This window comes from Alosa pseudoharengus, unplaced genomic scaffold (assembly GCF_046254945.1).
Source record: "Alosa pseudoharengus isolate Yale_2024_CS ecotype anadromous, Long Island Sound unplaced genomic scaffold, YU_APseudo_1.1 YU_APseudo_1.1_scf_12, whole genome shotgun sequence".
Lineage (NCBI taxonomy): Eukaryota > Metazoa > Chordata > Actinopteri > Clupeiformes > Clupeidae > Alosa > Alosa pseudoharengus.
The window spans coordinates 39,487,193-39,502,487 of NW_027468587.1; the positions used below are offsets into that span (position 1 = coordinate 39,487,193).

Here is a 15,295-nt window from a genome sequence, read left to right on the forward strand (position 1 = left end):
TTCTAAAAGTCTCTTCAGCCCAGGTTGAATTATTTAAGGCTGCCACAGATGGTACGGAATGAGCTTGGACCCGATGCAACAACAGCTTCAGGGAGACCCATGCAGCAACTGCTCCGCTGAGCCCCTGCTACAACGGCTCGGCTGAGCCCCAAGAGCCATGCAGCAACAACTAAGCCGAGATCCAGGACCCATGCAACTTCGGCTCCACCAAGCCTCGAGAACCATGCAGCAACAGCTACGCTGAGCTCCAAGACCCATGCAATGTCGGCTCCACCAAGCCCCGAGAACGGCTCGCATCCGCAGCACTCTCCATTCCCGCGGCACCGCGTTCCGTAGGTCTGATAGGAAGTTCCATCTCCTCTGCCTTCTAACGCAGTCGGATAGCCCGGTCTTTTCGCCCTCCCGCTCCCTCCCTTTGTTTCCTTCCTTGTTGATAAATAAGACACGGTTGCGTTTTTAATTTTGAGACAGGTTTGAGTCAGATGCACTCATACGCAGTAGCCTAATCTGCTTCATTGCATTTAGCACGAGAAAGCATGTGTGGGGAGTGAGCTGTGCGCATGTATGCATTTTGATTCAGTCATATGTGTACATAGACAGTAGCCCTTCTGCCTTAATGCACGGATATTGTTGTAAGCAGAGGCGGACAGAGTACACAGCTTCATTATTTGAGTAAAAGTACAGATACCCCTTGCTAAATTTTACTCAAGTAAAAGTACAACAGTCAGATGTCTACTTAAGTAAAAGTACTGAAGTACTTGTTTTTAAAAGTACTTGAGTATCAAGAGTACATTTTCTAAATATTGCATTACTACTGCCACAGTGCTTACATTTATGTACAGAAACGTCCTACATGGAGTTATGAAAATTTTTAATGTGGAAAATGTAAAAGGAATTGAAAGTAAAATCATCTTTTTACCATGTTGCCAGGGATGGGCAGTATTTCTAATACATGTATTTAAAATACATATTTCAAATACAAAATACTATTTTGTAATTGAAACACTTGAAGCGAAAACTATCATTAACTTGTTGAGCAAATTGAAATAGTCTGGCGAGGTGGGGCCACGGGTTGGCACATTCCCGGCATACAGTAACCTGCTGCGTCTTCATCCATTGTTTTGTCCATGGTTTCGTCTCTTATCTAAATCTGACCATGGAGTTGACTTTGGCGGAAAGCTGAAGGTGATTGCTGATAGGCTGTCTCAATCAGTGGCACCTGCACAATTCAATCACGTTTGAGGGAAACAACAAATTGAGGGTTTCTGAGATTTTTCTTTTTTCCTTTTTTTTTTAGAAGTAACGGGTACTCACGGTTATGGATAGAAATGTAGCGGAGTAAAGAGTACAATATTTGCCTCTCAAATGTACTTGAGTAAAGTCATGAGTACTCCCCAAAAGTTATACTCGAGTAAAGTACAGATCCCTCAAAATTGTACTCAAGTACTGTACTCAAGTAAATGTACTCTGTTACTGTCCGGCTCTGGTTGTACGTTTAATTAAAAAAATCACTTGCTATTTCGCAAGAATCTGTAGGCTAATTGTGGCGGGTTACCAGCAAAAAATGTTTAATGCATTAACTCAAGACGTCAAACGTTTTCTAAACAATAAAAACAGAAAGGATGCAGCAGGCAGCAAATGTAGAAGAGTCATTTCCAGTGGAAGAACAAAATGCTGAATGAAGCCCAAAGCTATGAAGGCATATCTGGCAAGTTGTGATTTTATGAAGACTTAAATGGTTGCGCTATAGGCCTAGTCAAGTTTGCAAGAAGGAGACATAACGCGTGAGCATGCCACACTATCCACAGCTGTGGTACAGGGGGGCAGGAGGATTACTGTTAGCGCATACCCTGGAAATCCAGAGTTCTCGTGAGAGCACAATGGAATTGTCTCTGCGAGACACTCTGGCAAAGAGCAATGATGCACGTTACTTTTTCCCCTTGCATTCCGGGGAACCAGCTAAACTGATGAAGACAGCGCTGCAAAGATGGAGGACAGTACACATTGGTCGTAGTGTTATTCGATTGCGTCGAAGTCCGAAATCATTCAGAGTAAACATGGTCTAGTGTTATCCAATTGCGTGCAGTGAGATTTTTAAATGCATGCTTGTTGCCGCCCCTTGAGTTGGGCCATTACATTGCTCTTTGCCAGACCCTTAATCTTTCTAGATTATCAGGGTCTGGATTTTCCAGGCTAGTTAGCGCAGGCTTTATATAAAATTCTTCAACAGAAGGCAGGCTTGCACAAAATAAAGGCCTGTGGTTTGCGCAGCCTACAGTAAGTAGGCTAAATAACAGACCCGCCACAATATGCAGTATGATGATTTTTTACGAGCAAGATGTTTTTGGTGCCCTACGCGCACTGTTCTTAAATAACAATGATCATCAGTAATATTCTACCATTATTTTGTGTAAATGGGCTATGCATTGGGTTAGAAACCAGGGGCCATATTCACAAAGCCTTTTATCTTACCACTAGGAGTACTCCTAAATAGCAATAAAAGATTTTAGCTAGGAGTTTCTCTTATTAAGTTATTCACAAAGCCTTTCAGACCTACTCTTAGTAAGGAAAAATGACAACTCCTAAACTAAGAGTGAGTCTTCGTTGCTAGGATGACATCATTGCCGTCATGGTGAAGCGCGTATCTCGCGGTTGCATCCATTACAAACAAACATGCAATGTGAACGTCTGGGATTGGGGAGAGCACTAAATGCTCTACTGAATTAGCATGAAGCCAAACCTCCGTGATAACAGGACGTAACAGGAAGGCATTTGGCTGAGCAACGGAGGTTAATAGGCTCTATATTTTGTCCAAATGATGTCTGTCTATTATCGTTGCACTCGGACAAATGTTTCATTCAACGGGATTCACTCACAGTTAAACAAATATTTCTTTATTAGGACAGGGCAGGCATATTTCTGGCTATTAAATTATTTCTAAACCAGTCTGCTAAAGTCTGTAGTGAAGTCTGTGTAGGGTTTTCCAGGCTCCAGTTCTTTTTACGAGACACCCTGCTCACCAGAGCCATCTGGCGGTTGTTTGGGTTGTTGCAGCGTTGTTGCAGCGTCGTTGCAGCGTCACTGCAGCGTCACTGGAGAAATACAAATTAAAGTCGCGTGATCCCGTGTGAGGTCACGTGCGAACCTCGAGGGAAGCTGGCCAATTTGAAGTAATGCCCACTGTATGGCTGTACCCTCTCACAGTTTATAAATGGTCAGTAGTGGGAACTACTGTTGCCTTCATGATTTCCTTTTAAAAGTTTCTTATAAGATGGAGATATCAATTATCAACAATCACAAGCCAGCTGGAACCTGCCGCTCTCTCTCCTTCTCGCGAGCGCAGACGCGTTCCCAATTAAATGGAGTAGCGTAACGTTCAAGTTAGATCTGCTCCAAAGGAGATCACGAAGAGTAGGCCTATCATGTCTATTTAATATGATGTTTTGACATTGACATTGTAAACGTTCTCTAAGGAGAGTGTAAAGCAGTTTGGAGTAAAGCTAACCAACGTCGTCTCTAAAAAATGGCGAGCAGCCATGATAACCAAATTAAATGCTCGGCAGGCTGGATGAAAGTGCTTGGCTGGCCGGATCCGGCCCGCTGGCCCAGTTTGCCCACCCCTGATCTAGCTTACTGTTGAACAACACTAGCCTATGCTATTAATGTTACCACTCCTGTCGAACTGAACGTTCAAACCACATATTAGTGCATTGTTGGAATCACGGAATGTCACTGCTCGCAGAACCACAGGTACTCAGGTCCATCATTAATGCTTGCGGCTATATTTTCAAGTGTTTTTTGTGATCTTTGGTGCCGTTAAGTTGATTTTTGTTACATAGGAGCTAACTGAAGCTAGCTGCTCAGTACAAACCAACACACATATACAGTGGGTCCCTGTTAAGTTTGGACGGGTTCCTTCAGGAATCACGATCCCCATTTTCTCGGCAGAAATGGCACAAACTGCAGTTGACACAAACAACCACAAGGTGTCACTTTGGTGCCACTACTATTTTTGATGCGACTTGACTTACTGCTTCCATGATGCAGTTTCCAAGTCAGTAGAACAATCAGAGAAAGCTGAGCCATTACCAAACATATATGATAATACAATAGCGTGAGTTTATATATCTTATACCCTATTTGTCACGGTTACTTATAGATTTGATAGTGTAACGCTAAGAGCATAAGAGACTTTCAGCGGGGGCACGGAAACTTAAATTGATCACGGTAGTTTAAGCTTACACTTGACAAAACATTCTAATATGAAAATGTAGATGCAATTATTGTAAGATGGTGCAGCTCCTTTAAGAAAGCACCGTGCAAAAAAGTAGACGTGCTGTTGAGACTGGAGCGAGTCATATTCAAAATGCAAAAAATAACACCGCAGATAAAACCAATTATCCTCATTCATTGCAACCGCAGCATGCCTGCTTGCCGACGTTTAAACAAAAAAGATATCAAAGCACCTTTTGCGTTTGAATGTAACACCAAAAAAATGTTTAAACAGCTGGACAAATGATTTAGCTAATTGATTATAGCCTGTACACCAGCAATTGTTGAACATTTGGAAAAAGATCGCTCAGCTGTTGCCACAGTCACAGGCAATGTCAGAAACAACATGAGAGCAGTACACGTGTGTACACGTAAAGACTGTGCTATAGCCTACAGTACATGCAACCCAGCAGAAGACTATTATAGGCTATTGGCAAATCATTGAGCATCATTCACACATTGTATTCTGCACAGTTTCTACACGTGGAGCGCTAATGTGTCTAGGCATACTGTAAATCATTCAAAATGTGTGAAAGTCATCAGGCTGGAAGCGTGTCTACTGTCAGTGACTAATGCGAGAAGCGGGTTCTGTGTTGTAGGCTATGCATTTTTCCGACACTTGGCTGCAAGCTCCCCTCCCCCACCCCCTTCTTTCACAAGCAGTGCAGCTTTCTGAAGCGGTGCCTTTTGAAGCTAATGTAACAAATACCACCAATATTGTTGTGTGGCAATAAAAGTCTATCCAGGGTTTGCGCAAGTAGCCTAGCCTAAATAGGCCTATATAAATAAATTAAGGACATACAATCCTTAAAGCTTAACGTAGCCTAGATTAATGTCCCAAAACAAGTCGTTTTATGCGCTCATTATACATGGATTTCTATGAAACGTCACGAAAACATGCTGTGCGCAACCAAGAGGCAGAAAGCACCATAGAACAGCATAGAGCAATGCAAAAGAGCAAAAGAATAAAATGAGTTTTTGTGCTGACAACTGCACCAATTCGAAATCACGATGGTTAGATGTTAAAGATGTTAGAATGTTAAATATGTTCAATATCCCTAACGGAATGCATGTCTTCGCCAAAAATGACAAAATACGATGTTATGTTAATAATGCAAATGAACGGCACACTTTGAAATATAGTCGGAAATGAGATGTTATCATCATTGAGACAACAGGGGTATACAATAAAATCCGATTGTAGCTTACAGCAGCCGACTATTTAGGTTAAGTTTAAAACTTTGTGGACGGCCACCAAGCGTCTTCTGCCCCACAGCTGCGGCACAGTCTTGAGTGACCGGATTCGTTTTCCTTTGTCATATGAATGCTGTCATTTTGTTAACATTAGGCTACTGTTAAGGAGATGCTGTAGGCAAAAGCTATATTTCAACCTCGTTAGTGTCAGAACTATTCACAAGGTTTCTGGGCAGCATTTTTATGTTCTGTTAGCAAGCGAACTTCTCATGACTACCGACAAAGTAGCCTACTGCCAGCTGACAAAGCTCTCATTTTAAAACATTACTGAGACAGACACTGTACAATCAAGAAATCTTGCCACTGAATCCAAAACTATGTTTAACATTATGTACAAGGCTTAGGCTACAGTGGACTAGCATGTTGCAGGGGCTGCTAAAAACACAGAGAAACGCACTGAAAACTCGGCCAATCACAGCCCTTGCTGTGGTCTGGCCGACCGTGGAACTCCACAGCGGACTATGCTGCCCCCAAGCGGCTGCAGTTGTACTTACATTTCACCATTCACCATGATCGTGGATGAAGTGTCAATTTTTAACGGGGACCCACTGTACCTATTTTAGCAAAGCAAGCTTTGGTTGAATCCTGCTGTTGCATACACGGTCACATGTGCAAGCAGATCGTTCCGTCGTCATCATATTAGGGACTGTACGATATTTAGAGGGGGGGCGGGGGGCGGTTGGGTTAAAAATGTTCTGCCTGGCCCAACCCCCTGGTCAATTTTTTTTTCCAGGGGCCTCCCCCCAGCTCCAAAAAATTCTCCTAGGCCCTCCCCCCTACGTGAATCAAATAAAACTGGTCGAAAAATGACGTTTACAAGGTTAAAACGGCCAGCAAATGTCATAAGCACACATACACACACGGGTACACACGCATCGCTGATCCATGGGCGTCGGAGGCATTCTGAAAGTGGGTGGGACATTTCAGTGGGGGGTATGGGGGTCCCCCCCCCCCAGAAATTTTTTTTTGGACTAGATGCAATTTCCTGAATTCTGGTACATTTTAACAGGTTATTTAGATACTTCTATATAACAAAATAAAGCTATTAATTCAATGACTAATTCAGAACCAGCTTTATTAACCTCATGGTATAGTTAACCATGCAGTTGCAATATCTGTTAAATTAAGTTATTTAATGCTTTGAATGCAATGAGTGGCTATCGGGAGCTTCGGGAGGATTCCCGGTGGGCCGTTAACTTTTTGTGCCAGTCTGAATGTCGTGAGCTTAAATATATTGTTTCTGAAATTCATTTGCTGCGCCCTCGCGGCACTTCAGCAGCCTACATGTAGAACGGTCGCAGCCCCTTACTCGCAGTTTCCCCAAATATTAACAAAGTAGCACTCACAAAAACATAATCTACTGTACATCCCCCTTCTTAAAGACAGAAAGCAGTCAAAAGAATGTTCCTAATAACTATGGTTAGAATAGCCGATTTTGTATGTCTGTCTGGTGTGTGCAAACCAAACAAAAACAGTCCATGTTATGTAGTGTAGTCTTTATAAAGAGAGTTGGGCTTTGACAACCTCCCTGAACGGGTGATGACAGGTTCTTGTGTCTGTGCCGCCCCCGACTGGATGATATCAGGCTGGGGGTCTGGTGTTGGTTCAGTTGTGGTACATGGTGGCGCCTCCGCTGTCGTGGGAGGGGTGTAGGTCTCAGGTGTATGTAGCAGGTGGCGTCTGTTCCTCACATACATGCCATCTCCAGCCTGGACTTGATAACTGTTGGGCTGCTGTGCTCTCCCTAGCACTGTTCATAGCCTGTCGTATCCCCTGGTTGTCTGCATTCTTACCGTTTGTCCAGCTCGCAGTGGAACGAGTGGTTGTGCCGACTTGTCATAGTAAGCCTTTCCCTTCTGTCTAGCACGAGATAGAGCTGTGTGGATCTGCGTCTCTACCTTGGGCACATACATGGCCTTGGTCATGGGGATAAGAGTCTTAGGGCGTCGGGAAAGCAGGCGCTGGGCTGGTGATGGCAGTCCATCTCTTGGGGTGTTCCGGAGGTTGAGGAGTGCTGCATAGATGTCAGTGCCATCACGCGTGCATTTCTCGAGCGGGTGTTTGGCTGAGCGCACAGCCCTCTCAGTCAGCCCATTTGACTGGGGGTAGTGGGGACTGCTGGTGACATGGCAGAAGTCCCATGTGCTGGCAAATTCCTGGAACTCTCTACTTATGAATGTTGTCACATTGTCAGTCATAAGTTGCTGAGGTGCTCCGTGGGTGGCAAAGTGGCGTTTCAACCTGGTTATAATGGTTGCACTGGTTGTGTTAGGGAGCTGGTCTATTTCGTACCAGCCAGAGTAGGAGTCGACAAGCACCCCTCCCCACAGTCAAAAATATCTGCTGCCATGAGAGCCCAGGGCAGGTCGGGTATTTCATGAAGCTGTAGGGGCTCTTTTGTTTGGTGTGGTCGAAGGGCATTGCATGGGGCACATCTAGAGACTTCACTTTCAATGTCCTGGTAGACACTGGGCCAAAACATGGTTTCTCTGGCCCTGCGCTTTGTAGCCTCGAGGCCCGGGTGACCTGGATGCAGCTGTTTGACGTAATAGCGTTGCAATGAATGGGGAATGATGAAACGTTGACCACGGAGCAACAGGTTGTTGTGAGTTGTGAGTTCATCTCTCATGGAGTAGAACTGCCTCAAATCATGCGACAATGTCTTTGATGAGTCAGGCCAGCCGGTAGTGATGACATCTAATAAGCGCCTGCACAGAGGGTCTGCCAATGTCTCGTGTCTGAGCTCCTCAATTCTCTTTGATGAGAGTACCTTCGCTGTCATGACATCATAGTCCTCATCCATTTCAGCCCGGTCAGTGGAGGGCAGGTATGCACGGGAGAGTGCATCTGCAACATACAGCTTTTTGCCCTTTTTATAAATGACATTGAGATTGTAGCGCTGTAGTTTAAGCATCATCCTTTGAAGACGTGCAGATGCTAGGTGTAGCGGTTTTCACAAGATAGTGATGAGAGGCTGATGATCAGTCTCAACAGTCACAGGCCGGCCATATATGTAGTCGTGGAATTTCTGACAGACATAGACAAGGTCAAGTAGCTCCTTCTCTATTTGTGCGTAGTGGGACTCAGTCTCCGTGAGGGCCCTGGAGGCAAACGCTACTGGTTTGCCATTCTGCAGACAGACGGCACCCAGGTGCACAGAATTGTCTAGGCGCATGTGATACACTACAGGTAGTCTGCCTAAAGTGCCACAATCGAACAGATCTTCATATTCTGTGAGCTCTGGGGTCTCCTGTTTGAGGGTGTGCACATTTGGTCTGAGATGCAGAAAGCCTAGCTTGACGCTATCAATGAGACCCAGTAGAGGTTTCACATTGCTGTCCACAACATGGAACTGTAGTGTTCCACACGTGAAATTCACAGTAGTGATGCCAATAGTTCTTATAACCTCACCGCCATAAGCCACAAGATTAACTACACGGCTATTGTCAATGTGGGCATTTCGGTCAATGTCTAGGAGGATAGCCCTGGATAATACATTACACCGGGCTCCTGTGTCAATCTTTACTTTCAGTTGCTTACCAGTGTGAAATGTTGACAGGACAGCAAATATTTCACCCTTCTCTGCTGACGACTCCACACTTTCGAAGTAGAACAGATCAGTTGGCTCATGTGCAAATTGTGTCTCGAGCTCACTGATTTTGTGCATGTTTCCCACCCTGTGAGGAGCAGGTGGTCCACTTGATTGTGGTGGTCCTAGTCCTGATCTAGAGGAGGTGCGTGGTTTGCCTGATCTGCAACATTTAGAGAAATGATTCCATTTGCCACATGCATTGCAGCGCTTGTTAAAGGCTGGGCAGCTGCTGCGGTCATATGTGTGTCGCCCACCGCAGTTCGAGCAGGTGTTATGTTGTACTGCACAAACCTCTTCCTTCTGTGGTTCTTTACTGCTGGCTCCCTGTTTTAGTTCTTTGTTGCCTTTTTCTGATTGCTCATGTAGCATGCACATTTCAATGGTCCAAAAGTTAAAAAGTCCAAAGTTAGTTTCTTCTCTTTTAACAACTGTGCACGGATGCTGTCATTTTGAACGCCACATACTAACCGATCTCTTATCAATTCATCCTGCAACATGCCAAATTCACATTTCTTGGCGAGTGTTTTTAGCGTGGCTACGTATGACTGAATAGTCTCACGCGGCCTTTGATTCGTTATATTGAATGCGTGTCTGTCCATGATAACATTCTTTACAGGCAGGCAAATCTCTTCAAATTTCTTTACCAGTGTTTCGGAATTTTCCGCATCTTCCTCTCCCTCAAAAGTGAAGGTGTCATATTTATATTGTGCATCAGGACCAGCGAGGTTGAGGAACGTGTACGCCTTCACTTTCTCACTTGCTGCTGATAAACCGGCGTTGCTGTAGACGCCCCACTCACGTTTAAACTTTATCCAGTCTACTTTTGGAACTTGCTGGGCTTCCTACTTGACCAATAGGCCCACAAACCACTACCGCCAGATGGCAATCGTATCATGATACTATGATTGCTCTATCACTGTTGCGTGTTGCGGGTTTTATGGACACATTACATAGGCCTATGACACGGGAGGGAGAGGGAGACACCTGCGTGCACACACGCACACACAGCAGGCTACAATAAATTGCCTAACAGACAGCAGCCTAATTTCGAGGTATCACTAATACCTATTAAATAAATGTAAAGGACACAAAACTGTAAGCTCAAATTCAAAAACGTTTGAAGTCTACCCAAACATATGCAAAGGGAATATATATAAATTGTGTTGCATATAGCCAGCTTAATTAATGTCAATTTAAAGATTATGATTAGCAGTTTCTATGCATTTTAACATTGATAGTTACAGGAAGCCATGTTGTTGTTTAAACTATTGTTGCTTCTAGCCCACGTTACCTCCAGTTTCACTTGCTGCAGGGACGCACACATTGCATGAGCGATCATAAGCGTTCTATCGCCGATGTAGAACTCAAATGTGTCTCAAATGTGTCTTGACGCCGCCGTTTGTAAGATCAGATCAAATAAGACGTCGGCAATTTATTGTAGCCTGCTGTGTGTGTGTGTCTGCACGCAGGTGTCTCCCTCTCCCTCCCTTGTCATAGGCCTATGTAATGTGTCCAGAAAACCCACAAAACACAACAGTGAAAGAGCAATCATAGTATCATGATATGATTGCCATCTGGCGGTAGTGGTTTGTGGGCCTATTGGGGTCAAGTAGGAAGCCCAGCAAGTTCCAAAAGTAGAAAAAAAGTTTTGCGAGATCCCGCAAAAGTTTTGCGAGACCTCGCAAAAGTTTTGCGAGATCCCGCAAAAGTACATCGTTTTTTTTCCCAGGGCTCCGTAAAGATGTGTAGCCTATCTGCTTTAACTTTTTTAATCTAGGCGGCATTCCACCCAGAGTCAGAGGCCTACCCTCTGTGATATGAATGAATGTTCTGCCTCCATATGCTCAAGCAGGCCTTTATGTCCATGTCGCAAATGTAGAGTCCGACTTGCTGCAGCCACAATCATCTTAAAAGTAGCCTAGCCTAGGCCTGACAGGAGATAACATTCTACAATTTACACAGATTTTTCTCCTCTGTTGATCTCGTGACGTTGTTGGCAAATTTGTATATGCTTACATAAAAACAAAATACCACTTAATTTCGAGTTAAAATGCATTTTTTTGTAATGCATTACATTAGCCTACCACGTTACAGCAAATTAGGCCCATTAGGCCTACATTATGCCACTTTTATAATGCGTTACTCCCAACACTGTATAGGCACAACAAAACACTAAGAGGGGAATTAACCCAAGTGCGTGCGTAAAGTAAAAAAACGTGTATTACGCATATTTCACCCTGCCAGAATTCTCCCCTGTGTCATTTACGCGCGATAGAGGGAGAGTTACCCGTTTTGGCATCCCCAAACTCTGGGTGTTTCTTATGTATACAACTCTTGCGTGCATTCGGCCACTGACTTTCCAGCTGGTTCTCCAACATGTCGCTCTCAAGCTCAGTCGCTTGCCGCCTTGCCAGAGCTCGCCAGAGGCTGAAACACGCTACAACATTTAAACACAATTGTTGCTGCGACTCGAGGCATTCCAGCCTACGAAATTAATAAAAAGTAAATCATGCATAATTTCAAAATAACTCAATAGGCTACTTGGCTACGCAATAAGGTTTCCATTACAGCACCGCGGACGTTCAATGAACGCATGAAACAGGATGGTTTGTTTGAAATCCTGACACTCTTTCAACATGGAACGTAATAGTGATCATCAAATACCTCCCCAGATTTCAGTGCCCATCAGTCGCAACATTTAATGATATAATCAAACAGTCCAAAAGTAAATTAAATATCAAACTAAACCGAAAATGTCATGCTTTTGAAGGCCTACCAGTAGGCTATGCCGCTCCAAGAAACGCATGTCTCAAAATAAAACTCGCATAAGAAATAAAGGGCTGTCTCGAATACAATTCTGCCCCTAAAGGCCTGTACTTTGTCTTAAGACCCCGACCATAGTTTGAGGATTTACAGTATCTAAGTAGACAAACTGGCTTCAGATATCCAACAGAGTGAATACGAGATTGTGCAGTCTTAGCTGTGGTTAGTGACGTGATGCTGTTAATGGGGAGTTTTACATAGCATAAACCTATAGGTTATTATTTATTTGGCGCTTGTCGCTGTGTGTGTGACAGAAGCGGAATGGGAGAATGCGTTGCGACTTTTTGGACTCACTCTGTCAAAGAGACGTGAATCATGTTTTGGCCTACAAACCTTTTAAAATATCGAAAACGGATCATTGATCAGGGAAAAAAATATCATGGATCAGGAAAAAAAAAATTCCTCGGCCCTCCCCCTAGGCCAAAACATTTCTCCTGGGCCTTCCCCTAAGGCTTAAAAAATTCTCTTAGGCCCTCCCCCCCCCCTGACGACCGGCCCTCCCCCCCGGTAAATATTGTACAGTCCCTTACCAACATGCCGTGATGTACTGTGCTCCTTGCTCTTAAAGGGAGTGGCCAATGGCACTCATTGGTTTAATGGATGTTACGCCCTAAACACACCCATGATAAAATAAGAAACATAAGAACAACCCTTTTGAACCATGTACCTGGCACCTGATCATTCATTCTGCTGTCAACTAGCAAAAGTGAACTGGACACGACCTAAATGTGCTTACACCATTCACTTGCTTTCAACATGTTGAATTACATATGCATGGTGATAAAACAATGTAGAGAGATGCTTGATTGATTTAGATCTGTCTTTCAATAACTATACTGTATACAGTATGTTTGAAAGGCATAGCATGACATAACATGTTTATGGTCTGAATTAGAGTAGCATTTACAAAACACAGAATAAAGGATAAAATGCAAATATCACATGACAACTGTCGGTTGTGTAATGATTGTTTGTTGGTATGATTCGACTTTAACTAGATGCCTTAACTTTAAAGGGGAATACCATTTGCTGATTGAGGATGTGGCCTTGGAGGATGATGCCCCTTATGAATGCCAAGTTGGACAGTCAGAGAGCAGTCCAGCAATCATCTCACAAACTGCATGGCTAAATGTACAGGGTAAGCAGAATATTGTTACTACTGCATGCTCCAAATTCAATCAAAATACAGTAGGCATGATGGTCTAGTTTTGTGTGTAGGTTAAAACTTTTTTGAGCTGAAAAGAAGGTTAAGCAGTTCTTTGTGTCACCTATCGTGATGATACATAGGGCAACTTTTTGAGCAATGTTGCTGGACAACCACATAACCATTTTCATTTATTCTGATTGGATGATCATGACTATTTGCCTACTGATAATTATAAAGTTCTCCAAGAAAATAATTGGAACATGCCAGAACCACAATAATGAGGAACATTGAACAAAAAGTTGCCCATGTATCATCAGCTTAAAGGAGTCCAAATGTGATGGAAGCCATTCCTACTGTTTTTCCTCTATCACATATTAGGCAAAAATCAATAGTGTAGCGTCTGTGGTTCTCATGAATGTCTACAGTTCAGTGACTGTTAACCATGAGCTTATGCGGGTGTTAGTATGGTTAGTATGAGTGTGTGTGTATAATGTGTGATGCAAGTGTTGGAAAGGAATCCCAATCATGAGTCACCAGAGTTTGTGGTTTTCCAGGCTAGCTCAGCTTTACTAGGCCATGGAATCACATCACCCCCATTCTCCAGCAACTACTCTGGCTCCTAGTTCAATATAAAATAATCAGCATCCAATACAAAATAATTTTCCTTTTACACAAATCTCTCCACAATCTATTCGGTAAAAGTGAAAATAACTTTTTGCATAGTGCATTAGAATACCGTATTTTCCAGACTATAAGTCAAAATATATATAATTTAACATGTTTTAAATGTTAGTCAGTATGAATTGACATGAACCCTACATGAAACATTACCATCTACAGCCGCGAGAGGGTGCTCTAGGCTTGTGGAATGAGATCGAGAACTTGGTGAACTTGCGACAGGTCAGACATTTTTTCGTACTTAAGCCCAAAAGGTAGAGGGGTGTCACCACGGGGAAAATGTATTAAATATTGTTATGTAAATGCACAAATTCTGCGCACTTTCAGTCAGAGATTAGGGCTTGCACTATTCCTAAAACACAGGTGCATACCGTAAATCCTCAAATTTACGGGCCGGGATTTTATTTATAAATAAAGGTTGACCCCCAAATAAGCGGGGGTAATAATTGCCTAAATTGTTTCGATTTAACTCAATTAAATAAAAGAGCTCTTCTTAATGTTTTTTTATATTGTTGGTTGGTTTAATACTGTTGCCAATGAAAAAAGTCGTTGTCCTACACTGGGTCTCTAACACGTCGCCCTCAAGCTACCAGTCACTTGGACTCGGGAATGGGTTGCATAGCCTACTCAAAATGTCAGTAGGCATAAACTTACTTTCATAGCCTAGGTGGTTAGCAACACTAGGTTGAGAGATGCAAGTAAGCAGATCATTAACATTAGCCTTTTATTTATTGACATCAAAACTGCAGAGGAATGAACAAGTTATAGGGTGGTCTCTGGTGTCTGCAGAAGTAAGTGTGGCATCTGGCTCAATATTCTGTGCGAAGGACTGTGTGGTAGGTGAATTTTCACGGGGAAACTACGATGATTGGTCAAATTTGTGGAAAAATTGCAATGTTTCCCAGAATTTGCAGGGATTGGTTGAATTTGTGTTACTTGTTGCAATTGCAACATCTCAAATTCCTGGAGGGACTGATAACATCATATCTCACTTTATGTCCCAGTAATTAACGTGTTTCTAAACCAAAATATTATGTTGAAGAAATTCAATGGCAATCTGGGGGAGAGAGCCCATGGGAAAGCTTTAGAGGAAAGCAAATATTTTTTTTAGAAAAAGTTACATTTTGTTGGATTGTCATTATGTTGGAACACGTCACCTACCAAAAGCTGACATCAAATTCGAAGCACTCAAGCATTTTTAGCAATTTTAGGTGTGACGACCAGGCCTTTTACAATGTTTCAGTCTGTTGCTCACGTCACAAATACTCAGTTTCCTATTTTTTTCAGTTTGGGGTGTGCTTTGCCTACCCGGTTGCGGCAACCCTGTCAGAAGAGAAAGGCTACCCATGATCGACTACCAGAAAGTAGATCCCCTTAAAGGTTATATCAGTGATTTCAGGCCCAAAAAAAACCCCAAACATAAATGATCACATTCATCTAATCTTTCCGCTAGCTGCCTGCCCCATAAGAAGGCCGTCAAAAAAATGTGTCTCTGTAGGCAGCCTAGGCTCGAGAACTGTACACAAAAA

General features: G+C 43.2%; 1 protein-coding gene across 1 annotated transcript in view; it reads left to right on the forward strand.

Annotated features, from left to right (window-relative positions):
- The window catches only part of nphs1 (NPHS1 adhesion molecule, nephrin), a 266,694-nt gene that overhangs the window by 39,142 nt on the left and 212,257 nt on the right, over window positions 1–15,295 (forward strand). The window contains exon 3 of the mRNA XM_076281324.1: window positions 12,957–13,079. Coding sequence (XP_076137439.1) covers window positions 12,957–13,079 — 123 coding nt within the window. The remainder of the gene's footprint in view (window positions 1–12,956; window positions 13,080–15,295) is intronic.